Source organism: Chiloscyllium plagiosum, chromosome 4 (genome assembly GCF_004010195.1).
Source record: "Chiloscyllium plagiosum isolate BGI_BamShark_2017 chromosome 4, ASM401019v2, whole genome shotgun sequence".
NCBI lineage: Eukaryota > Metazoa > Chordata > Chondrichthyes > Orectolobiformes > Hemiscylliidae > Chiloscyllium > Chiloscyllium plagiosum.
This window is the reverse complement of record NC_057713.1, coordinates 111,458,893-111,484,176: the sequence shown is the minus strand read 5'-3', so window position 1 is coordinate 111,484,176 and position 25,284 is coordinate 111,458,893. Positions and strand designations below refer to the sequence as shown.

The 25,284-nt window shown below is 41.4% G+C and overlaps 1 protein-coding gene across 2 annotated transcripts in view; it reads left to right on the top strand.

Moving 5' to 3' along the window:
- The first annotated feature begins 204 nt into the window (after positions 1-204).
- The window catches only part of tgfbr1b (transforming growth factor, beta receptor 1 b), a 62,443-nt gene continuing 37,363 nt past the window's right edge, over positions 205-25,284 (top strand). Inside the window, exon 1 of one of the 2 annotated variants that reach the window (XM_043688958.1) lies at positions 205-384. In XM_043688958.1, the coding sequence (XP_043544893.1) occupies positions 309-384 (76 nt within the window). In that variant the 5' untranslated portion in view covers positions 205-308. Of the gene's footprint in view, positions 385-17,677; positions 17,766-25,284 lie in introns of those variants that run through there. The other variant, XM_043688957.1, reaches the window with a different exon arrangement.

Genomic DNA, 25,284 nt, shown 5'->3' with positions numbered 1-25,284 from the left:
TGTGGGGGATTTATCTCCCAATAGGAGATCATCCAGGCCCGACAGCCGGTTGGAGGGCGCGCGGGTGAGGACACGCTGTGATTGGATTAGACCCGACGAATGAGGGCGCGCGTCGCTCGGGTGCCGGCGAGGAGCCATTCACTGGGCTCGTCTCATGATGGCGGAGAGTGAGGGGGTGGTGTCGCTGAAGCAGCCAGTGGGGAGGCCCGTATTATGCTGTAGTCGCGGCGGCGGCAGCGGCGGTTGGGTTTACTCCGACTGGAAAGTAGCGGCTCTGGTGAGGGGGAGGACGGGGCGGCTTTGCGGCCATGGTTGGAGCCGGAGCCTCTCAGAGCGCGGCGCTTGGTTGCCTGCTGCTCATGATCGGTGCCTCCGGAGTGCTGGGTGAGTGATGGTCGGGGTGGGGTGGAAGCTGGTTCGGCTGCTTTCCCAACATGGCGAGGGGCAGCGGGGGTATTGTTCACCAGGGGCCCGGGGATTGATGGACTGGGGGGGCGGTGGTGGTGAACCTGGGGACTGGGGGCGGCCGAGGGGGAAGGTCAGTGATGGATCCTGTCTCCCACCCCCTCCCCCACCGCGGGGTGGCCCAGGGCCTTATCTCGCTGACCCTGAGGTGGGAGGGGAGCAGTGGCCGAGCTCGGTCTGGGCCCGGCCCCGAGCCCGGGTGGCGGGAGGGGGGCAGTGGGGGTCTCCTGCCCGGATGTGGTTGCCATGGTGGGTGTCCAGGGGCTCGCAGAGCTGACCACTCGCTCCAACAAAGGGAGGCTGAGAATCCAGACACTTCCCTCGGAGCAAAGAGGGACCCCCCATCCCCTGCCCCATTCCTCCCCCTCCCCCATTCCTCCCCCTCCCCCATTCCTCCCCCTCCCAACAACTCCTGGAGTTCTGGAGCGGGTGGGGAATTGCATTTCTTTTCCATCCTCATTCATTTGCCGTCCCCGGGTTTGAGTTTTTTTTTTAAAAAAAAAGCCGCTTTAAAAATAACCGAAGGCGGTGAAGGCTGGAGATGTGCAGCGGTGAAGATAAGTTGGTTACGTCTGGCTTTGGACTTAAAAATCCTTTCCAATAGTTGCACATGTTCCTGTAGTTTTGGGTAAACAAGAAGCCTTGTAAGTTGTACGTCGACATCTTTGGAAGTGTGGAGCTAGTCTTGAGATTGTGGACATTTGATTTTAACTCCGCTTTAAGAGGTATTTTTAAAGGTGATAGTTTTTTTTTAAATGGTCCATCTCGAGTGTTTAGGAGGCCAGTTTTCACGAACTGGACCCGCTTCTGAAGTGTTGCTCACTGCACCGCTATTTTTTTTTCTCCTGCCGCAAAATATTTCAACGACTTGTGGTGATATTGTTTTGAACTTGGCGAAGTCCTGTTGTGCTTTGTGAATGGGTACAGTACCTGAGAAAATTGTAAAGTAGTTTTGGAATGTTTAAACGTGATAAATCACAGTGCAAGTATTTACAACGTTCATGTTTTTGTATTACCCTTCTACAAATTAGAGACTTCTAGAGATGTGTACAGCACGTAAACAGATCCTTCAGTCCAACTCGTCCATGCCGACCAGATATCTCAACCTAATTTAGTCTCATTTGCCAGCCCATATCCCTCTAAGCCCTTCCTATTCATATACCCATCCAGATGTCTTTTAAATGTTGTAATTATACCACCACTTCCTCTGGCAGCTCATTCCCCACGCATGCACGCACACACCACCCTCTGTGTGAAAAGGTTGCCCCTTAGATACCTTTTAAATTTTTCCTTCTCACCTTAAACCTCTGCTGTCTAATTCTGGACGTCCCCCACCCTAGGGAAAATACCTTGTCTATTTACCCTATCTATGCCCCTCATAATTTTATAAACTTCTGTAGAGTCACCCCTCTACCTCCGATGCTCCTGGGAAGCAGCCCCAGCCTGTTCAGCCTCTCTCTGCAGCTCAAACCCTCCAACCCTGGCAACATCCTTGTAAATCTTTCTGAACCCTTTCAAGTTCCAGTACCTTCATATTTGGGAGCCAGCTGCCAATGTTTACAATTGTTAGATCTAGTTTTGTGTGCTAGAGGGAGGATCTATACCTCCAAGGTATGAACTAGATCCACAAGTGTGTTGTCAGTCTACAGAAGTCAGAACCAGAAATGTGGATGCTAAATCCCTCCGATCTGAATTTTCTAAAACCGATCTAAAAATTTTAGAGGGCAATTAAATATCATTAACTGTTATTTGACTGGGAGTGTTTGTGTTCCACCTGAGAACTGGCAAGTAAAATTTACTGGCATAAAAGCTGCTGATAATGCTTAGGAATATCTTTTTACTGTATCTTTATGTTCACTTGTATCTCTGTAGTGATTTTTGAGGAGGAGGAGGAAGGATTTTTAAATATACAAAAGAAGTGACTAAAGGAGAAACTCCTCTCCTCCAGATTCTTTTTGTTCCTGTAAAAACTACACAATAACCACAGTTTGCTTCATTGGTTACAGCATTTTTCCACGTCAACTCTGAAACAGAGATGTAGACATGTTTGAGATATAAAGCAGAAGGACCACAAAATTGACTTGATGGAAATGAGTAAAGGCTTATTAATATTTCAGGGTGTTTCCTTCACAATTTCACTTGTTTTAAACCAATAATCTGTGTCCTTTGGATTTTATTGAGTTTTGAATTCATTGTCAAATTGAATTGAAACATTAGAGCAGTGCAAATAAATCCATTACCATTTTTAAAGCAGTCTCCAGATTGTGTATTTTTCTAGAAAGTATGAATTGTTATGACACTTGTATGCTGAAACATGCTGCATCTGAAGCAGAGAATGCTGCCGCAGGTATGTAATAAGAGAATTATGGAGAAACCCAGTAGGTATCGCAGCATCTGCGGCAAAACAGTTAATGCATTGAATCCAATGTGATTGTTGAAAGCATTTCTGAGGGAGGGTCATACTGCACTCAATGTTAACTTCACAGATGCTACCAAACCTGGTGAGTTTCTCCAGCATTGCGTTTGTTTCAGATTTCGTGCATCCACTGTATTTTGTGTTTAATTTAGAATCAAAGGTGACTTTATGTTGAAACCACAGTTGTATAATGCAATCTATATGTAGTGTCTACATAACATCAATGTTTTGTAGTCTAACATCATGCATCACGCTAGATGGAAGTGTGGATATGATGTTAAAGTGAAGATGTTGTGTCTGGCCCTAGGTACAATCTGTCCAAGCTCAGTTTGAACATTGTGTAAGGAAAGAGAGATTATTTGGAGGTATGGAAAAATTGTGAACTTTGAAGGAAACTAGCTTGAATTGTAGGAGAAATATGATGTAGTTAGCTCTTAAATTGTAAGTGGCAGAGAGATCTCAAAAAGTAGAAATTGTGAGACCTCCAAACTAAAAGTAGTCCACAGCTTAGGAAATGGACATAAACAAGTAGTGAGCAGACAGGGTGTGGTGAAATGTCAGACAGGTCACATTTCTGGATTTTCTGCTTGATTAGATAAGTACTGCTTTCATCATATCCTCATATAGTACTTTTGATTTCAACATACACACATGTGGATTAATCTCTTTGCACTAATAGCTGTGAGATAATTTGTTTTGTTCATCCTCTGTAACTTAACAGCAATGGAGAGTGAGAGTTGGTAACTAAGTGTCTTAAATGTTAAAATGACTTTGCCTAAGAACAGGGATAGGACTCTTGATTAGATGTTGTAACAAGTAACACAGATCTACTGCTGTTAGCTGGCTCCATACAGTTTGGGTTCAGATAAATCCATCAACCTTTTGGGAGCTGGGGAGGTTGCTGTATCCATGCTTCGGGCAGTTGGTTTTTAGAAGCCTCGGGCAGTAATGAGCTTAGTGGAGTTGAAAAGAAGCTGTCTGCTAGAGAACTGTTTGCGCAAGTAAGCAGCCGTGGCCTGCTGATGAAACTAGCATTTGATGGAAAGGAAGGTATTTGGATTCTACTGGGATGTGAGCTGTTGTCAAGGCAGTGGTAATTGAAAGTCACTTCTGAAGAAAATCAGTGGCTCGATCTAAGAGGAGAACAGAAATCTTTTGAGGGGACAGAGTTTTAAAGATTGTGAATCTCAGTAGTTGTACTTGGTGGATGGATTGTTGAGTAATTTTTAGGATCTGTTCTGTTTGCATCTGCCATTTAATGTACAAAGTGTGATGTGTTTGACTACAATTTGTTAACTTCATTAGATGTGAAATTAGAGTATTAGATCAATCTTGTACATTGTATCCTTTGACTTTTCAATTAAATTTAGTTCAGCTTATTTGAAATTGTGGCAACTTGTGGCTTTAATCCCCAATAAATAACTGGAGATTCAAATTTTTGGAAATGGTTCATAAGCAAAGGTGTAAACAGAGTTTAAAGTTGTCTGCAAAACAAAGTCAAATTTTAAAGTTTTCAAATGCTTTATAGATTTAAAGTTAAAGATAATATGAATTTCTACCTAGGAATCATCTTGGGCGTCATAACCTCTAGGAATATTTGCAAACAGACCATTTGGATTGGCAACAAACTGTCCAAACTGATCCAGTTGGTTCTGAGAATATAAATGCTGAACATTTTCAAAGATACTTGGCCTACTGAAAGTGTTTCTGCTGTTCTGGAAATTGCTGACCAGAACCAACTTCTCAGTAATGCAACTGCTTTGGGAATCTTGTGTTAGGCATTCTAACTGAACTGGCTTTAAGTGTTTCGTGTCTTGTCACTGGACAAGTTGCTTGGGACAAGTCATTGTTGGAATGCCTCTCTTGCCACTGGATTTGGGGGAATCTTGCAAAGTGGTTGTTGATTATATTTCTCTAGTGCTTTGAGGTGCCTCCTGCAGGGTTGTCCAAGTCTATAGAGCGTTCAAGCTTCTCTGAATTATGGCTATCTGGTGAATGCTGACCTTAGTCTTGGGTTTGAGATCCTTGTGCTGAAATGCTATTTTATTCTGTCAAACAAAGACTGAGCAAGCACAATGGAAGTAGTAATGAATTTCATCGTGTCTGCTTTCATCAGGATGTGGCTCCTCAAATGTGGAAAATTATCTGTAATTTCCAGGATTTCTCTCTTGATATTAATTGACAGGAAGGGGTGCCATGATATGGGAACTGAAATATTGGATGAGGACCTTGTTTTTGAGTATTTAGTGAAAGGCCCATTCTTATCATAGACTCAACAATAGCCAGGAGCTCAATTTCTGAGTGATTTCACACATGAGCCAGAATGAACAACTTCCTATGTATTTTGTAGATTATCCCTATGTCAGTGGGGAATTTGTTGGAGCTGAGTTGCACTACTAAAGTGAGGAAAATGGAGAGAAGGTTGGTACAATTAAAGTCTTGACATCTATCTTCACCGATAGGAGTCATCTGGGAATATTAACAAACATGCTTTTGTTATCATGAAGATGGGTGTGGGGTTAAAAAGTCAATTTACCTCACAGACTCTGTCCCTCCTCCCATGTAGTTATGAGGCAGAACCATACCCCTGCAATCTTTGTGATATACTTGATTCTGAGATAAGCTTCTATCTACACAACTATAACAGTCTATTTCAACTGCCACAACATAGACGACCACCTCCACTGCCTCAGCTAGTCTGTTACAGATGCCTCCATTAGGTCTAGATTTGACTACTCCAACACAGCAATTGATATCCTGTCTTCCACTCCCCATGCGCATAAGGTCATATAAATTACGGCTGCCTTGTGCTAACTCGTGTTAAGTCTTATGAGCCCATCACTCCCTGCTGATTAACTACATTGGCTTATGCTTGAGTCATGCCTTGGTTTTAAATTATAATTTTTCATCCCTCAAAGATACCTGCACTCATTCAATTCTGGGCTCTTTCACATCCCTGATAATGTTAAAGTTAATATGAATTTCTACCTAGGAATCATCTTGGGCGTCATAACCTCGAGGAATATTTGCAAACAGACCGTTTGGATTGGCAACAAACTGTCCAAACCGATCCAGTTGGTTCTGAGAATATAAATGCTGAACATTTTCAAAGATACTTGGCCTACTGAAGGCTGTCCACCTCCAAAACCATAAGCTGTGGAATTTGGTTTCCTTTCTATCTCTCATTCTTTGATGTTGTTAAGCATTTAATTCTCTTACTGGCCTTTTGATCATAGAGTTATAGAGATGTATAGCATGGAAACAGACCCTTCGGTCCAACCCATCCTTGCCGACCGGATATCTCAACCCAAGCTAGTCCCACCTGCCAGCACCTGGCCCATATCCCTCCAAACCCTTCCTATTCATATACCCATCCAAATCTCAGCCAAGTGTCTGACTAAGTTTTAATTCTCTTTTTAAGAGGTCTAGATTAACAAGCTTGATGGAGAGGTACAAAAATTGAAGATTTTTCAGTAGCACGTACTCCTGTAGACTTGTAAAAAAAAAAAAATGTTTTCTTTTGGGGCTAGGTATGGTTCTGTTTCACTCCATTCTTCACCCTGAAATTGTCAGAAATGATGTCCTGCTGTGCAGTGCATATTGTCATGGAAGATGTATGTGTGACTGAGAAGCTCATCAGGTTTACTACAGTTTTTGCACACTTGTAGGAAGATGATAGCATCCCATCGGATTTATTTGTAGGAAGAGGCAACCAAAGCTAGTTAGATATTCAAAGGTTTGTTGCAAGCATGACATGAAGACCCCAAATTTCCATTCCCAATGCTGATGACAGAGGAAAGTGGTGTCCTGATGAAGGGCTTTTGCCTGAAATGTTGATTCTCCTGCTCCTCGGATGCTGCCTGGCCTGCTATGCTTTTCCAGCACCACACACTTGACTCTGATCTCCAGCATCTGCAGTCCTCACTTTCGCCCATTCCCCTATTACTCTACACTTACCACTGACTAATGTACCTAACTTACACATCCCTGAACACTATGGGCAATTTAGCATGGCCAATTCACTTAACCTGCACATCTTTGGATTGTGGGAGGAAACTGGATCACCCAGAAGAAACCCCATACAAACATGGGTTGATTCGAACCTGGGTGCCTGGTGCTGTGAGGCAGTAGTGCTAACCTCTGAATTACTGTTCCTGCTGCAATTAAATTGAAGGATTATGAAATGAATTAAACAACATTTTAAATTGTACTTTTCCACCTGTGGAGTTCAGAATGGGGATTTTACAGTTTTGATCAGAATACTTCAGTGAAATTCGGTCTAATGATTAAAGCAGCTTCGGAGAATGAACCTGCTGTTATGTTGTGGCTTTCAGACTCTGAGACAATCTAAACCTTTCATAACAATCATGGCATTTCAAAATTAATTGTTTATGTGGCAAAAGTTACAGTTAATTTGTGCATAACAGGGTCTGTCTGACATTATAATTTAAACGAATGTTGAATATTTCTGGTGGTAATAGATACAGGTTTAAAACTGCTTTGGATTTTGTGTGAACTTCTGCTTGTCTTCAAGATAAAGTCAATTGCTTTTATTTGCATTTCCCTGAATCTGGAGATAAGACTACTCTAATTAATGCCTTGTCCTCCAACACGTTCTTAGAAAAGTGCAAGTCAGACTTTATATCCTTAAAACATGAAGTGAAATGTAAAGTCTCTTCCTGTCTCTGTTAACATTAACATGATATCTAGGCGGTTTAAAAGTGTTACACTTCTATCAGAAAGTTGGCTGAAGGTGTTCTTATCTCTGTTCAAACAGAGGTTCGGCTGTATTATTAAATGTGATCAGCTCTAGTAGTGAAGTCAGTCTGCTACTGCAAGGGATATGGTTGAGATTACAGATGTGAGGAACTGCAGCTGGAATCTCCTGAGATTTTCTTTCAAGCTCTGGTTGTGATTTGTTGCCTCAGCTTAGAGCTAAATGAAGGTATTCAGCATGCGGCTCAGATTTTACTCGTGGCTGACTTGTGTGGTAAATTTCACGTTACAGGCAACCTTGGGAGAGGCAGGTTAATATGGTGTTTTGATAAGTTTGAAATCCAAAGATCCTATCACGTACATTTTAATGAATTTCTGATGAACCCCTGTGAATGAGACTCTGCTTAGCATTTTTCAGCTTCAAGAATCATATGTAAATAGAACAACAACGGATGAATCATGCAGAACTGACGTATGTGCTGACTCATGTGAAAGCTTTTCAAAGTCTTGTTTGCATCTTCTCAGCAGCTAAACATTGTATCCTGCACTGTGTTCTGTTACCCTGATGCACTTTTACTATCCTACTGTAAAACACGAAAGGCAACACTTGTCAATGCACCTCGGTAAATGTGGTGATTATAAATCAAATCAAATATTCACATCTTAGTTAGTTAACAGCTGTTTTCGCTAGAAAAGTACTTTATTCCAGACAGCATTCTAGTTGCGCAAAATCAGCTGTGAAATACTTCCTTCTGGGAATTAAATTGAACTTGCAGCAACTGGTGAAAAAGGAACTATTCCCTTGCCAGTTTAATTGATGTTTCAAATTGGATTTTGGTTGCCAATATTTCATAGATGCTTAAATATCTATCATTGCAATGGCATGAGAATCGCCAGTGCAAGTGATCAGGACCATAAATTGCTATGGTTCTGAGGAAGAGTCATTGGACTCAAAATGCTAACTCCATTTTTCTCTGTGCAGATGTGCTTGACCTGATGAGTTTATCCAACACTGTTTTTGTTTCAGTAAGTTGCCATACTACTGTGGAAATTTTATCTCTCCCATGAGAAGGGAGACAATGGAAAGTAAGGTTGAGATGGGGATGATATAACATTTGGTATAATTTAATAACTTTTATGTGGGAGTTGGCTAATAGTTCAAAACATTTGCTTTTGTTTATTCATGGATGTGGATGTTGTTGACTAATGCTTGCAGCTGTTTCTTAATGTCACATAATGAATTAAATTGGCTAAAAGCTGGTATCTGTGATGCCAGGTACTTCATGGATGCCAAGATGGATTATCTACTCCCTTCTGGCTGAAGATGTTTGTAAATACTTGAGCTTTTTTTTTACACATGTGCTGGACTGCCTCATCATTGGCAATGGGGTATTTGTGGATCCTCTGCCTCTAATAACTTGTTTAATTGTCCACCAACACGCATGACTTCATGTTGTAGTATTAGAAATCATGGATCTGATCCTGTGGTTGTGGGATCACTTGGCTTTGTCTAATGCATGCTGTTTATGCTGCTGGCACACCAGTAGTCATATGTTGGTATCGTCACTAGATCCTCTGGCTTGATTGTCATGATAAGTGGGAGGATATGTCAGGTCATAATGTTATAGATTGTTGTGAATACCATTCTGCCAGTGGGCCAATGGATGCCTGAGTTCTGTGTTGCTAGTGCGGTTCAATCTATCCTGTTCAGCATGATGATGGAGAGATCTTAAGTGTGGGGATGAGTTTGTCACTTGTAATGTAAAACATATCAACTATTACCAGACAATACCTTTTCCCTTCGCTAGGTGTTAGTTCAATGAAATCCACCTGTAAATGTTCAAAAGGGTCGTTGGGGTTGTGCTGCCTGATTCATCTGTATTCCCCTTCCCACGTTATTAGTGGCACAGGTAACACATAATTCACAATATTTCTGAGTAATGAGTGAATCCCTTTGTGTACCAGTGTGCTGAAATACTGTCATACATCACCCCCCCCTTTTTTTTTTTGACACATGGTCCTTACCGTGTGTCAGTTTGGCATAGAATGGGAATAACGATTGCGGTAGACAGGGTTTACCATTGGGGCCACATCACACCCCTTCATGCTGCACCCTGCCCTTGTCCACTCTCACCTCTCCTCCGGCATGGCCTATAACTGTAACTCCCGTGCATCTGTTGTTGGGGTTCAAATTTTTGTCATACACATGTCAAACTGATCACTTGGGAAGCACTAGCTTTTGGAGCGCTGCTCCTTCAGGTGGTTGTAGACATCTAGACTTGAGTAGTTCATTCATTTTAGGAGTGCTCTTTAGTAGTGTTGTTGATGGAATAGCATTGCATTTCCAACAGTGAAGCAGGCCTTTGTATTCTTACAGCAAGAACAACTGGCATCATCCAACTCTCCTGCCTTTCTTTGGTCACCTTGGAAATTTTTATCTTTCAATAGTGATCCAGTGCATTCTGCATCTTAGCTGTTCATAAAACTAGTTTTATTTATTTCATTTTGTTTGCCAATGTATTTCTTAGGGGTGTGCTGCACTGTCGGAGATGTGATCTTTCAATTAAATGTTAACTTGATGCCGCCTCCTTCCCCTTTGGGGGCATGTAACAGTTCCCCAGCCATTGTTAAGGTTGGTTTGCTCATTTGGCTGCATGGCCAGTTTGTAATGCAGAGTGATGCCTATAGCCCGGGTTCAATTCCTGCAATAGTTGTGGTTATCATGAAGGACTCTTCTTCTCAGCCTCTCCCCTTGTCAGACGCTTGCTGATCCTCAGGTTAAACCACTACTTGGTTGTTGTCTCTCTCGTTCTCTTACATTATGGCAACTTTACCTTTAACCTTTATCTTTGACTTTGCATCAATATTTATCCCTCATGGTTACCTGGTTATTCTCTCATAACTGCATGTGGAACCTGACTGTGTGCAAATGAAACCATGTTTTCCACATCAGTGGGATGGTTATCACTGCTGCGTACTTAAGATTATGGAAGAGTGTAGTAATTGTGGAAACTAGAAGCAGGAGTCTGCCATCAGGCCTGCTCTGCTCTGAAATATGATAATGGCCTATCCTGTATCTTAATACCATTTTCCTGCTTTCTTCCCATACTCCTTGCTGCCTTTAAAATCTAAATACAAATCTTTCTCCTTATTGGGTGACACAATTTGATTTGGAGGTTCACTCTAGTTTACCAATGCAATCAAATGATATGGACTTAGTTGCTCTTGTAAAAGCAAACTTAATCTTCTATTTTTCTTTGCATCCAATTTCAGTTTAACTGTTGTAAATCAGACTAAAGTGTGGGAATTATCAGTTCTCCCTCAGTTATTTGTAAGGTTTTGTTCAAGATTAGAGTGGTGCTGGAAAAGCAGAACAGATCAGGCAGCATCCAAGGAGCAGGAAAATCAACATTTCGGGCAAAAGCCCTTCATGGGGAAATGAGGAAACTGGTGAAGTCCACATTGATGTCATGGAGTTGAAGGGTCCTGAGGCAGAAGATGAGCCGTTCTTCCTCCAGGCGTCGGGTGGTGAGGGAGCGGCTGTGGAGCAGACTCAGGACCTGCATGTCCTCGGCAGAGTGGTGGGGGAAGAACTTGAACTGTTCGGTCATGGGCCGGTGGGGTTGATTGGTATGGGTGTCTCGGAGATGTTCTCTGAATCACTTTGCAAGAAGGTGTCCGGTCATCTCAACGCAGAGGAAACTGAATCAGGAGCAACGCATACAATAAGTGATGCGTGGAAATGCAGTTGAAGCTTTGGATGTTGTTTTGCTGTCTACTCTTTCTCAAAATTTCATTTTTGTTATTTTTTTTAGCACTGCTGTTTTAGACCTGAATATCTATTAGTCACTTTGTTAGGGTTGTTATGATCGTTACAAAATTCTTGATTAGTTGCCAAACATTTTCAACTTTTGCTCTTGGGTAAAATGCCTGATGTTTATAAAGATCTAGTTTCTGGTGCCCTTTTATCGGTCTTGGATACTACCAGTAAGGTAATCAAGGATTACAGGGCAAAAGTAGAAAAGGGGCATTAATTATTAAACCAGTCACAATCTCATTGAATAGTGAAGCAGATTTGATTAACTTATTTCTATGTTTTAAAGTCTAATCCTAAATGGCAAGTCTGTTTTGAAGCTTGCAGTGTGTCCTTTCTAGCTGTTTGCTGTCCTGCGTGGGGTGAAGCACTTGTTTCTCTGCTTCTGAGATGCACTTCACATAGAACTTAGGCACAGGAGTTGGCCACTTCTTCACTTTCAGCCTTCTGCATTATTCAGTAAGATCATGGCCAGTCTTCTTGTGTTGGCTTCACTTTCCTGTCATCATTTTCTCATAACCCTTGACCATCAAAATTCTATCCAGCTAGCCCACTGAACATCTTTCTAAACTAATATTGCATATTTTCCATCTTTCTTCGTATGCTAGCATTTAAGAGAGGTTTGGCAAATGAGGATGTATTCTGTCACAACTCTAGACCTTACCAACATGGATTTCTTTGGGAGATGGTTAGTAGATTTTTAATTGTTCACTTTACAATACTTAATGGAAAAAACCACTTTTATTAAAGCTGCACAGTTTTGTTTATCTACATTTCATATGATGGAACAAGCATTTTGGTCTGTTGCTTGACTGCTGCAGCCAAGCATTCTGAAAACAGCTCTAGTTTTACATGTTGGGAGCTGTGTTCAGTATGTTGAGGTCCTTTTTGAAATGTGCTGCAATGTACTTTTGAATGAGTCTCACTGACTATTGAACAGGTCAGAGTGGGTTATACTGAAGTATTTCAGAATGCTAGTAAGCATGTGGAATAAACTGTCAAGGAAAACAGTGAATATAGAATTTTTTTCACTGCTGTTGAGGAGTGACTACCCTGGAGGGATGAAGTATCTCAAAAATTTAAAACAGGTTAAGCAAGCCATTTCACACTGCTGCTATGTCGTGTCTATGCAAATGGTATTTTCCACTGACAGGATGCTGCTGTCAGTCTAAAAAGATATGCTGCCTACTACATAACTGAGTAACGTTGTATTTGAATTTCATTGCTGGTTCAATGCCAAGTATGTAGGCCATACATCCATGGCTGATTGTATCAAGCAGTATATTCCTTTGGTTATTTGTAATAGACTGAGCACTGACTGTATTTGACTAACCTGCACTTGCAAAACGTAGAGCAGAATGTTTGCTGTAAAATGTAATTCTGTTGTTAGGGAACACTTGCTGAACAATTGTGACTGTACTATTACTTTAACAACTAATTTAAGGTAATCAGTTAAGCTCATAATGTTGTTGTCCCATCCCCCCCTTCAGTCAAAGCCTTCCTTGTTTTGCCTTCCTTTATTCCAGTATCTGGAGAGAGAACCCTTGCCCGTATGCACAGAGACATGAGTTCATGGTCTTCTCTCGAACAACAGCTTCTCAATGAATTACAGTCATTTTAAAGGGTCCAGTGAGCCTGACAAAGTGCACAGTCGTGTCTTCAGTGGCCAAAGGAACCACAGGTGAAACAATTTGTCTGGGGGATGTGTTGAGGTCCCCGGCCCTGATCTTGCAAATTCCATGTCCAGGCCAGGACGAGGAGGGGTATCTGGTGTAACGAGGGTTTTCACTGGACCATTAGGTTATGTGGTATAGCGATGGCTGCATGGATTAGCTCACCCTGGGACACAGGGCAGTGGTTTGATAGCCTGCAGTGTCATATTGTGGGGCCGTATTGTAGACCGGTCCCTGAATCATTTCATGCTTAAATGTCTGCCCATTTGCAGTAGGCTGTTGAGTTCACAACAGTCACAAGTGGGCCACACTTCTTCAAACTCCAGAAGTGAGTGACCAGTAATTTCATCTGGGACCTACTTTTTTCTGACTGATCTAGGCATGAGTACGGATGGGTTTACCTATTCCGTCAAGGAGACACTGCATTGAACTGGGTGGAGATGTTACCCACCTTTAAAGGAGGTATCACCACCAGAGGTGGCATAAGAGGAACAGAACCTGTTGTAAAAGTCTACAGTTTAGAATCTTGGTAAGATCAATGGGTTTTTGAAGGGTGCAGCGCAGAGCATTTCAGATTGCATTGGTTTGGTCACTTTCTCTCGGGACGGCAGTAGCAAAGGCCTCCCAAGTTGCATGGTTCTTCAAGGACTCTTGCCAGTTTGCAACAGAGACTAAAAAGATCCCGTGTGTGGCTTGGTAGATTTAGGTAGTACTCATGAGATGTTCAATAAAATTTTCGGGTGTGATCTTTTTGTCTGGGATGCCATTCATAATCATCCACATTTTCCTGTGGTTTCCATGAGCTGTAGTCAGGGACTGTGGGCTTTTGAACAATGGCGTTGTGGTGCGGTGGTTCAGGTTCTGGGATGATTAGTCATAGCATTAGTACTCATTGAGGAGTGCGCCTCAGAATCAGATTTGGACGCATTACTCAGGGAATCAAGATCTGGACACCCAGTCAAATACATGTTTTGTCAGGGTTTCTGGGAACCACTCTGGCTTCCATGGAGGATGTTAGGAATAGCTTGGGAGGACTGGGTGCAGGGGAGGAGGGGGTGGAGTTCTGTGGCAGAGCTTTGGAGGGTCCGGGACTGATTGTCGGTTGGGGATAAAGATTTGCCATTGGTGCAGTAGGGGGAGTTACAGGGCAAATAAGTTTCATCGGAATCTTGCCCGCTATCAAATAAAGCCTGGAGTCCAGACGTGTCCAATGTTGCCTGCATGACACTTTCTCCCTTTTGTCTTTAGCAGATTTAGATTTAAGTTCGTACATTCCACATAATGCCTTCAAAACCTCCCAATGGCTAGTTTTCCCTTTTGTCATCAGTAGCAGGAATATTTATACATTTAGCGCTGTGTTCCCAAGAAATTTGGTGCGATCTTTCATTTATTCGGGTCGCCACTGTTCTCCAATGAGTAAATAAATCTTTCCATTTTTGCAAAATATTAGAATTCCACACCTCAGCCTGCACTTTGAATATTTTATCTGGATCCCAAGCTCCCCACCAAAGGCCATTATTCGTTTCCCAACAAATTGTTCAGTCGGCGCTCCGTCCACAATAATTTAACTCCTCATGAGGATTATCATGACAGGTTTTTCCAAACTGGGATGAAAGACCCAATTTACCGAGTGTAGCGCAGGGGACTTGAACCTCAATCACACCCCAGGGGATTCAAAACCCCAGTACCGCACAGAGGATTCGAACCTCAATCGCACCTCCATCCCCCAATGCTGCGCAGAGGACTTGAACCTCAGTCTGCCAGTGCACTTGCAAAATTGTCTCTCGACGGAGCTAATTACCGTTCGAGGAATCTGTAGGATAGACAGTGATTGGAAGATGGGTCAGTCTCCAGCACAGGAATAAAGAGAGGGACCAATGTTAAAAATCTTACCTTGTGGGCCCATCCGTTTCGACACCGATGCTCCAGGTGGCTGTTGACACTGTCCAATCGTAGCTATCCTTTTGAATCCTGCCGACTATGTCAATATTGCCATCCTGTTGCCCTTTTAGTTGAGGCAAAACGCTCGGAGGCACAGTTATTTTATGAATGTTTTATTCCAGGCTCGAGAGAGAGAGAGAGAGAGAGAGAGAGAGAGAGAGAGAAAATAATTGCCCATGTGCATACAGACATGAGTTCACGGTCTTCTCTCTAACAGCTTCTCAATGAATTATATAGTCATTTTACAGGGAGGACCATCCAGATATGGCAACATGCATATTAATTGGGTGACTGTTACGATCAACGAGTATCGATAGCAGAGGCCAAGGCTTTTACTGTTATACAATGGGTGTTTTTAACTTTGTTAATGGAACTCATACAGTGGATACTTTTCCCCTTGTTCGCTGTCCTTGCATATTGAATGCTTTCAATATTATTAAATGGCTCTAGATAATGACTGCTTTTCCCCCTTGTTAACCCAATACCCTTTCCTGCAGCACACCATTGTTCTTATCTGATCTGCGTCCTGCTCAGCTGAATCTCTTGTTTCACAAAACTCAGAACTTAACTCTTTCCCTGCCTACTTATACCCAATGCACATTCTCAATGTGTCTCATACTTACTAGAAGTGACATATGAGCTCTGCAAACAAAAGGGACAAGTTAAGCCTTGCATCTTTTTGAATTAGCAGGAAACTTGGAAGCATATCATTCTCTTTTTTCCTTTCTTCATGGAATCTGGCAACTTGCCAATCAGTCAGAACCATTTTCTCCTGTAAAATTGTTGCGATCATTTGAAATTTGGCATTCTTAATTAGTTTCATTCATCTGTCTCCTTTCTCTAACTTGTCTGACTCACTCCTCTATCTAAACTTGGCAGTAAATTTTGCAAAAGCAAGACCATTGAGATTTTATTTAATGAGGTTTAGGAATTATTCCAAATATAAAAATGACTGTTGTGAAAGCTACCTAAACTACTTCAACACTGATTGATAAATTGAGCGACATAGTTAATTGTATTGTCATTACCCTCTCTTGTCACCCAGCAACTTTTGGGCACCTCCCTGTATATAGGGAAGATAGTGCAAGTTTGCTAAAATCTTACTATCTCCACTGCCATTTCCAGTAGTGACCTTGCAAATGGTTGAGTTGACTTATTCTTTAAGTTCTGGATTAGTGGTGCTGGAAGAGCGCAGCAGTTCAGGCAGCATCCGAGCTCTTCGGATGCTGCCTGAACTGCTGTGCTCTTCCAGCACCACTAATCCAGAATCTGGTTTCCAGCATCTGTAGTCATTGTTTTTACCTTATTCTTTCTAAGAACAATCGGTCTTTTCAATAAATCCTGTCTATCCAATCCACCTTATCTAATACTGCTCTTACCTCAATGTTCACTAATAATTTGTCCACATTTGCTTCCTTAATAAACATTCATAAAAAAATATTCTAGCCATGCCCTCTAGCTCTAAGTTGAATACATCCTCAGCTCCTGATATGATGCATTCTGCACCTTATTAAGTTTAATACAGTCCTACAGTTTATGTGCCTCTACATCGTTAAGCTCCAATAGAATGATTAAATCAAAGTAGAATGAATGCAACAGAACCCAAAACAAGTATCTCACACAAATTGAAATATGTTTAGAATAAATTGATTTTATATTTTATGTTGAAAGCTGACTCTCTGTTTTGTGTTCCAAGTGTGGTGTCTCTGACATTTTGGTAGCTTTGAGGTACAATTTTATTTTTGAGTCATAGAGATGTACAGCATGGAAACAGGCCCTTCGGTCCAACTCCATGCCGAGCAGATATCCCAACCCAATTTAGTCCCACCTGCCAGCAACCAGCCCATAACCCTTCAAATACTTCCTATCCATATACCCATCCAATTGCCTCTTAAATGTTGCAATTGTACCAGCCTCCACCACTTTCTCTGGCAGCTCATTCCATACACGTACCACCCTCTGCGTGAAAAAGTTGTTCCTCGGGTCCTTTTTGTATGTTTTCCCCTCTCACCCTAAACCTATGCCCTCTAGTTCTGGATCCACCCACTCCAGCGGAAAGACTTTTTCTATTTACCCTATCCATGCCCCTCATGATTTTATAAAGTCATCCCTCAGCTTCCAACGCTCCAGGGAAAACAGCCCTAGCCTATTCAGCCTCTCCCTGTGGCTCAAACCCTCCAATGCTGGCAATATCCTTGTAAACCTTTTCTGAACCCTCTTAAGTTTCACAACATCCTTCTGGTAGGAAGGAGACCAGAAATGCACGCAATATTCCAACAGTGGCCAAACCAATGTCCTGTATAGCCGCAACATGACCTCCCAACTCATGTACTCAGTACTCTGACCAATAAAAGGAAACATACCAAATGCCACCTTCACTATCCTATGTACCTCCCACTCTACTTTCAAGGAACAATGCACCTGCACTCCAAGGTCTTTGTTCAGCAACACTCCCTAGGACCTTACCATTAAGTGTATAAGTCCTGCTAAGATTTGATATCTTTGTGTTTGTTTCCTAGGTCAGGTTACCTAACCAACTGGGGGTGGAATTGAGATGAGATTCATTTGACCAGTAAAAACTGACAAACATACCTGCAGACCCAGTTAATGAAGTTCCAAAAGTTGAATTCCAGCGTCAGGGCATAGAACTGTTGGATGAAATTTGACATGTTTGATCAGACCCACCTGATCAGTGTAAGACTTGTCAAGAATTCTAAATTGTGTCAGTGGAACACTTCAGGTGTTGAATTTTAAATATACTTTGCATCGTTGAATGTTTTGTTTGTTTACAGCTTATTATTAAACATTTGGCCCAGAACTTGTTGGGTCAGTCATCTCGCAGCATGACTAACTTACTAATTTTTTTCCCTGCCCTTCAAATGGTCCACCACATGCATGCAGCATGAGCTGAGAACAGTGAGACCAGCAAGATGTTTTGGAGTTGGCTGACTTTTGGGATCAGCGTTAAATTGCAATGCAAAATATTTTAAGGGTAGAGAAATGAAATGAAATGAGCAGCAGCAGAGAAGGTGGCAGTAAATTCGTGGCAAATTAGGTACAAGGGGATAAATAGTACAAGGTTCAGATTTATGTAGAAAAAAAAAAGTAATTATTTCCATTCCAATAACAAGCTGTTTAAACTTGCTGTTTTCCCAACAAATTTTTTTAATCCCAAATTCCACTTAATCTTCAAAATAATCCAGGGTTATATTTTGAACCGTGATTATCAGATTCTATTTTTTAAATAAAAATATATTTTTGTTACTTGCTAATGCCCTCTGCAAAATGCTGCTGATATTAAATTCTGCTTTTATCAACAAATTTCAAAACCAGTTGTTAAAAACATCTGCGTTAATGAACTGTAATTGCCCTATTGTTTTGTTGCAGACGTATCATTGGATGAATGGTTAGATCATTTGGATAATTGGTTATATAATTGGTTGATTATCTTTTGATTATATAACCAAACCCTTTTGAGTTGGGTTAGTATTAATTCAGTTTTAGCCTTTCTCCCCTCAAAGGTGCCAATCTGTGTAAAGGTATATCTTTGTTTGGGCAACAATCTTCATGTCTTGGCTAGTTAATCGCTCTAATTTGTGTTAGTCTGTTGCTGCGCATGAGCTGGTCTGTTTGAGAGCGGTATCACACTGTACCTGTATCCATTTTGGACCGACATTCATAAGTGTGCTTTCAAATGTAACACTGAGTAAAGTGAGAAACCGGAGTGATTTATGTGAACTTCAGCCTTTCTCAGACACCACATTCTGAACGATGCTTTAACATAGTTTGTCCATTACCTGATGTCACTGCTAAGGTTCTGTGACTCCAGATTGGCATGCAGAGCCTCATTTTCATCTTCCTGACCTTGCTGTGCTCTACTTCCACAGTCTACTGCAATTACAGTACAGTATAAGTTTGTGCATGCATTTTCTGTTGCACTGGTGCTGATTTGCCTACTCAACCAAGAGTAGCTATTGTGCTCTATTCTTTGTGAAATGCATTCAGTGTTGACTCTTTTTTCTTTCTATTGAAAATCCTTTTTCCTGATTGTTTATAACCCCACCAAATCTCTTATGGTGATTAGGAAAAAGATTAACGTGTATTTGGTCCATCAGCTCGCAAAACTCCCAAGAGTGCTTCCTGCACAGAGTGTAATGGAAACGATTCCTGCTGAATAAATACAGTGAAGCTTCTGGGGTGTATTAATAAGTGACTGTGCGAGCCATTTTGTAAATGTTAGTCAGAAACATTTTTGGGGAGACGATGGCAGATGAAAATTGCGCGACTTTTTCTGAAGTTTATTAGGATGATGGCTGTAGAAGTCATGAGAGAGACAACTTGGGCTTGGTTTCGGATAAATGCTAAACTTTGGTGCAAAAGCATGAATTGATTTTGAAGTGGACTGAGAGATTCCCCAGTTGAAAATAATTGTAGTATTGGTGTTTAATTTGATTGCAATTTTTTAAAATCTTGGATTGGTCAATTCTTCATTGTCTCTGAGCTTTATACTCTAAACTACTCTGTTTCTGTATTGACCCTTTGTGTTGAATTTATTGAAAGCAATGCTAGTTACAATGTCTGCTTCGTCAGAAAAAAGTGATTTGGGCATGCATGTATTTCCTTTTGAAAAAGGTTTGACACTAATTAAATTATTTCTATGTTCTCTCACCTTAATTCCTAATGATTAATTCCATTATTTTGCAAGTTTGTGATGCAAGACATAATGAGAATGGAATTAAGATTAGTTATTTTAGGAAGTCAACAATGTCTGATTAAAGTAACAGTACATAAACAGCTCACAGATTTTATCTTTTGTACAGGTCTTTTGCTTCGGATTTATTGGTTTGAGCTATTTTAAACTTGGCAGGGATTTCAATGTACATGATGCTAAAGCAACTTGTATTTAGTACTAGAAAGACCCAAATTGGTGTCATGCTACTGATTCTCTCTGTTGTGGCTACTGTATGAAACAGTAAGTTAGCATGTATATTTTTAATTTATCCTATGCATCGAAACCATTTACAGACTTAGGAATTCTAAATTCTTCTGAAAATCCTTTTACAGTTAAATGCTGAACTAATTTTAAGTCCTGTTTATTTAGCTTCTAGAAACCATATATCTAGGTCTTATTTCAATCTATTTGATGGTTGCTATATCCCCAATGAGTAATTTAGCTCTGGAAATTTTAATTTTATCTTTGTTCACATTTAAAGAACTGAGTCTGAAAAGATTAATAAACAGTTTTTATTAATCCCTGTAGTGTTGTTCTGAGTACTGACTTGCCTTTCCTTTTCTCCCAACATTCATTTGTTCTTCCTTTTGGTTGCTATCAGGTTGTACATTTGTTCGCTGAGCTTGTTGATTTGTTCTTAGATGTTTTGTCACCATGCTAGGTAACAATTAGTGAGACTCCGATGAAGCATTGGTGTTCTGCCCCTCTTGCTATTTATCTGTGTCTTGGTTGTTGTGGTGGCCGATATCATTTCCATTTCCATTTCCGTTTCCGAGAAGTTGATAAATGGGGTCCAAATCTGTGTTTCTTAGTGGAGTTCCGATTTGAATGCCAGGCCTCTAGGAATTCCTGTCCGTATCTTTGTGTAGCCTGTCCCCAGGATGAAAGTATTGTCCTAGTTGAACTGAAGTCCCTCTTCGTTTGCAAGAATGGATACTAGTGATAGTTGGTCACGTCTTTTGCTCTGGTTGCTATCCCAAAATAATTGCTAGGGTTTCCTGATTCTTGCCAAATATAGATATCTTGGAGGGTTGACACAATGGAAGAGATTAGAGGTAATGATGGACAAGATCATGGAGGGATTTTAAAACCAGGATGATAATTTTAAACTCATTGGTTAGGTGTCAAGCCATGTCAGTCATTGAGCACTGAGATAAAAAGGGAACAGGACTTGAGTTGAGGTATTGCAATAGAATTGTGTATGTATTTAGGTTTACAAAAGGTAGGATGTGGGAGACTAACCAGAACTGCATAGGCATTGTTAGTTCTGGCAATAATGACATGAAGGAAGGCTGTTTCAGCAATAGGTGATTTGAAACCGATGAAATCAAATGGCATTACATAGATGGAAATTGGTGGTCCTAATGATGGCGCAGTTATGGCATAGTTCATCTCATTGCCATCTGTGACACCAAAGTTGTGAATAGACTGGTTTTGAGAATGTGTATCGGGTATAAGCAGGCACGGTAAGAGTTAAGTTCTGAGTTTTGAGAGACATGAGGTTCAGCTGAGCATGACTCAGATCAGATAAGAACTTGCAGTTAACAATGGGGTGCTGGAGGCAAGGGTAATAGGTCAGCAAGGTGGAAAAACATTCATTGTGTAGAGCCATTTAACAATATTGGAAGCATTCAGTATGTAAGGTCAGTTTAACAAGGTGAAAGGTATTCATTATGTGAAGCCAGTTATTCATTGTGTAACAGCAGATGGCTTAATCTTCACTGATACTTGTTGATTGTAATGGTCAACCAATTAATATGTATGTTGCCTTATCTGGATGTTCCTCCCTGTAAAACACCTTTTTAACAACCCTATCTATTGAATGGCAACTTTGGGGGATCTGTGTACGTGAACCCAAAGATCCTGCTCTTCTTCCACACTGAAAAGAATCTTGTCTTTAACCCTGTATTCAGCATTCAGGTTCAACCTTCCAAAATGAATCACTTCACATTTATCCAGTTTGAACTTCATCTGCCACTCCTCAGCCCAGCCTTCCATCCTGTTAATGTCTTGTTGTAGCTTGCAACAACCTTCGACACTATCTACAACACACTGACTTTTGTGCCATCAGCAAACTTACCAACCCACCTTTCTTCATCCAAGTCATTTATAAAAACTACAAAGAGCAGAAGCCCAAGAACAGATCCCTGTGGGACACCACTGGTCACCGACCTCTAGGCGGAATACTTTTCATCCACTACCACTCACTGTCGTCTTTCGGCCAGCGAATTCTGTATCCACATCAAATTTCCCTATATTCTATGCCTCCTTACTTTCTGAAAAGTCTGATGTTTTAGTCATTTACATGCTGGATGACTAAAGAAATTGAGGGTTTGGTTCAGAAAAAGAAGGAAGCTTATGTCAGGTATGGACAAGATAGATCGAGTGAATCCTTAGAGTATAAAGACAGTAGGAGTATACTTGAGAGAAATCAGGAGGGCGAAAACAGGACATGAGATAACTTTGGCAAATACAGTTAAGGAGAATTTAAAGGATTTTTACAAATACATTAAGGATAAAATGGGTAACTAGGGAGAGAATAGGTCCCCTCAAAGATCAGCAAGGCGGTCTTTGTGTGGAGCCGCAGGAGATGGGGCAGATACTAAACTAGTATCTTGCATCAGTATTTAATGTGGAAAAGGACATGGAAGATATAGAATGTAGGGAAATAGATGGTGACATCTTGAAAAATGTCCATATTACAGAGGAGGAAATGCTGGATGTCTTGAAACACAAGTGGATAAATCCCCAGCACCTGATCAGGTGTACCCTAGAACTCTGTAGGAAGCTAGGGAAGTGAATGCTGGACCTCTTACTGAGATATTTGAATCATCGATAGTCACAGGTGAGGTACCGGATGACTGGAGATTGGCTGACGTGGTGCCACTGTTAAGAAGGGTGGTAAGGACAAGCCAGGGAACTATAGATGGGAGAGTCTGACATCACTGGTGGGCAAGTTGTTGGAGGGAATCCTGAGGGACAGGATGTACATGTATTTGGAAAGGTAAGGACTGATTAGAGATCGTCAATATGACTTTTGTGCGTGGGAAATCATGTCTCTCAAACTTGATTGAGTTTTTTGAAGAAGTAACAAAGCGGATTGATTCAGCAGGGTTCAACCAGGTTCCCCATGGGAGACTGGTGAGCAAGGTTAGATCTCATGGAATACAGGGGGAACTCGCCATTTTAGGTATAGAACTGGCTCCAAGGTAGAAGACAGAGGGTGGTGGGGGAGGGTTGTTTTTCAGACTGGAGGCCTGTGTCCACTAGGATTGGTGCTGCGTCCACTACTTTTCTTCATTTTAAATAAGCGATTTGGATGTGAGCATAAGAGGTATAATTACTATGTTTGCTGATGACCCCAAAATTGGAGGTGTAGTGGACAGCGAAGGAGGTTACCTTAGATTACAAAGGGATCTGGATCAGATGGGCCAGTGGGCTAAAAGTGGCAGATGGAGTTTAATCTAGATAAATGTGAGGTGCTGCATTTTGGGAAAGCAAATCTTAGTACGACTTGTATACTTGATGGTAAAGTCCTAGAGAGTGTTGCTGAACAAAGAGACCTTGAAACTGGAGTCGCAGGTAGATAGGATAGTGAAGAAGGCGTTTGCTATGCTTTCCTTTATTGGTCAGAGTATTGAGTACAGAAAATAGGAGGTCCTGTTGCGGCTGTGCAGGCCACTTTTGGAATATTGTGTGCAATTCGGGTCTCCTTCCTATTGGAAAGATGTTGTGAAACTTGAAAGGGTTCAGAAAAGATTTACAAAGACTTTGCCAGGGTTGGAGGATTTGAGCTATAGGGAAAGGTGAATAGGCTGGGGCTGTTTTCCCTGGAGTGTCGGCAGTTGAGGGGCGACCTCCGAGGTTTATGAAATCATGAGGGGCATGGATAGGATAAATAGACACAATCTTTTCCCTGGGTGGAGAAGTCCAGAACTAGAGGGCATAGGTTTAGGGTGAGTGGGGACAGATATAAAAGAGATCTAAGAGGCAACTTTTTCACACAGAGGGTGATTCGTGTATGGAATGAGTTGCCAGAGCAAGTGGTGGAGGCTGGTACAATTGCAACATTTTAATAGGCATTTGGATTGGTATACGAATAGGAAGGGTTTGGAGCGATATGGGTTGGTTGCTGGGACTAGATTGGGTTGGGATATCTGGTTGGCATGGACGGGGTTGGACCGAAGGGTCTGTTTCCATGCTGTACATCTCAATGACTCTATGATCTTAATGACCACGACAAACCTTATCAAATGCCTTACTGAAATCCATATATACCACATCCACTTCTTGACCTTCGTCAACATGTCTCGCCACATCCTCAAAGAACTCAATAAGGCTTGTGAGGCATGACCTGCCCCCCCTCAAGGCACGCTGACTATCTTTAATCAAACTATGTTTTTCCAAATCGTCATAAATCCTATCTCTCAGAATCCTCTCCAGTACCTTGCATACCACAGACATATGACTGACGGGTCTGTAATTCCCAGGGATTTCCTTCCTTGAACAGAGGAACAATGTTCGCCTCCCTCCAATCATCCGGTGCTACTCCTGTGGAGAGTGAGGATGCAAAGATCATTGCCAGAGGGATAGCAATCTCATTCCTCGCTTCCCGTAGATAACCTTGGTCCGGACCTGGGAACATGTCTATCTTGATACGTTCCAGAATTTCCAGCACATCCACTTTCTTAATGTCACATGGGTGATGGTTCTCTCTCCCTCCATAAAGATGAAGGACGTAAAACTGTACTGTGTCTCTGAGCGTTTTGCTTCGACTGAGGGGGAGGGAGGGCGGAATGGGACGACAGTTGAACCTCTTACTGATGCTGGGAAGAGAAATTTTAGAGTAGGGGCTGAAAGCAATGGTATCGATCTGCCCAATATTTAAGGAAATTTCTTCTCCAGTACTAGACATTGCACAGTCTGATAAATTAACAACATTGAAGGAGTTAAGAGAAGTGGATGAAAATTGTAGAAATCGAAAATTCTGGTCAATATGTCACTCTCTTACATTGTCCTAAAGTTGGCCTTTGAAACTTGCATTCTTGTGCATACCTGTTTCAACTATTGATTTAGTACAGATTATGCCATATTTAGATAAAGATTTTACTGCATTCCAGAGTTGCTGCTTCTCTGATCATGAATCCAATTAGTGAGGGAAGTTGGAGGTCACGAAACCTGACTTTTACATAAACTGCCAATAAACTAGAGGTGGCCAGTTGTACATTCCTGTTGATGGAAGGACTAAGTCTGTAATTCTACATCCTCTTGGTTATGGGTAATCTTTTAGAGAATTATCCCACTGTTCCATTGACAGGACAGACCCACCGGAGATAGCAGTAGGGTAGAATACAATCAGAGGGAGTAGCCCAGGAGATCCACGGCAATAACATTGGCTGACACACGGTCCTTCATCCTTAGGTACAGCATATTACTGAGTTGATGGTCAATCATGATTGTGGAGGAGATTTGAAAAGCCGAATAGCCTTATTCTGTTCCTATTTTTGTGTTTTAATGCTAAATCTGA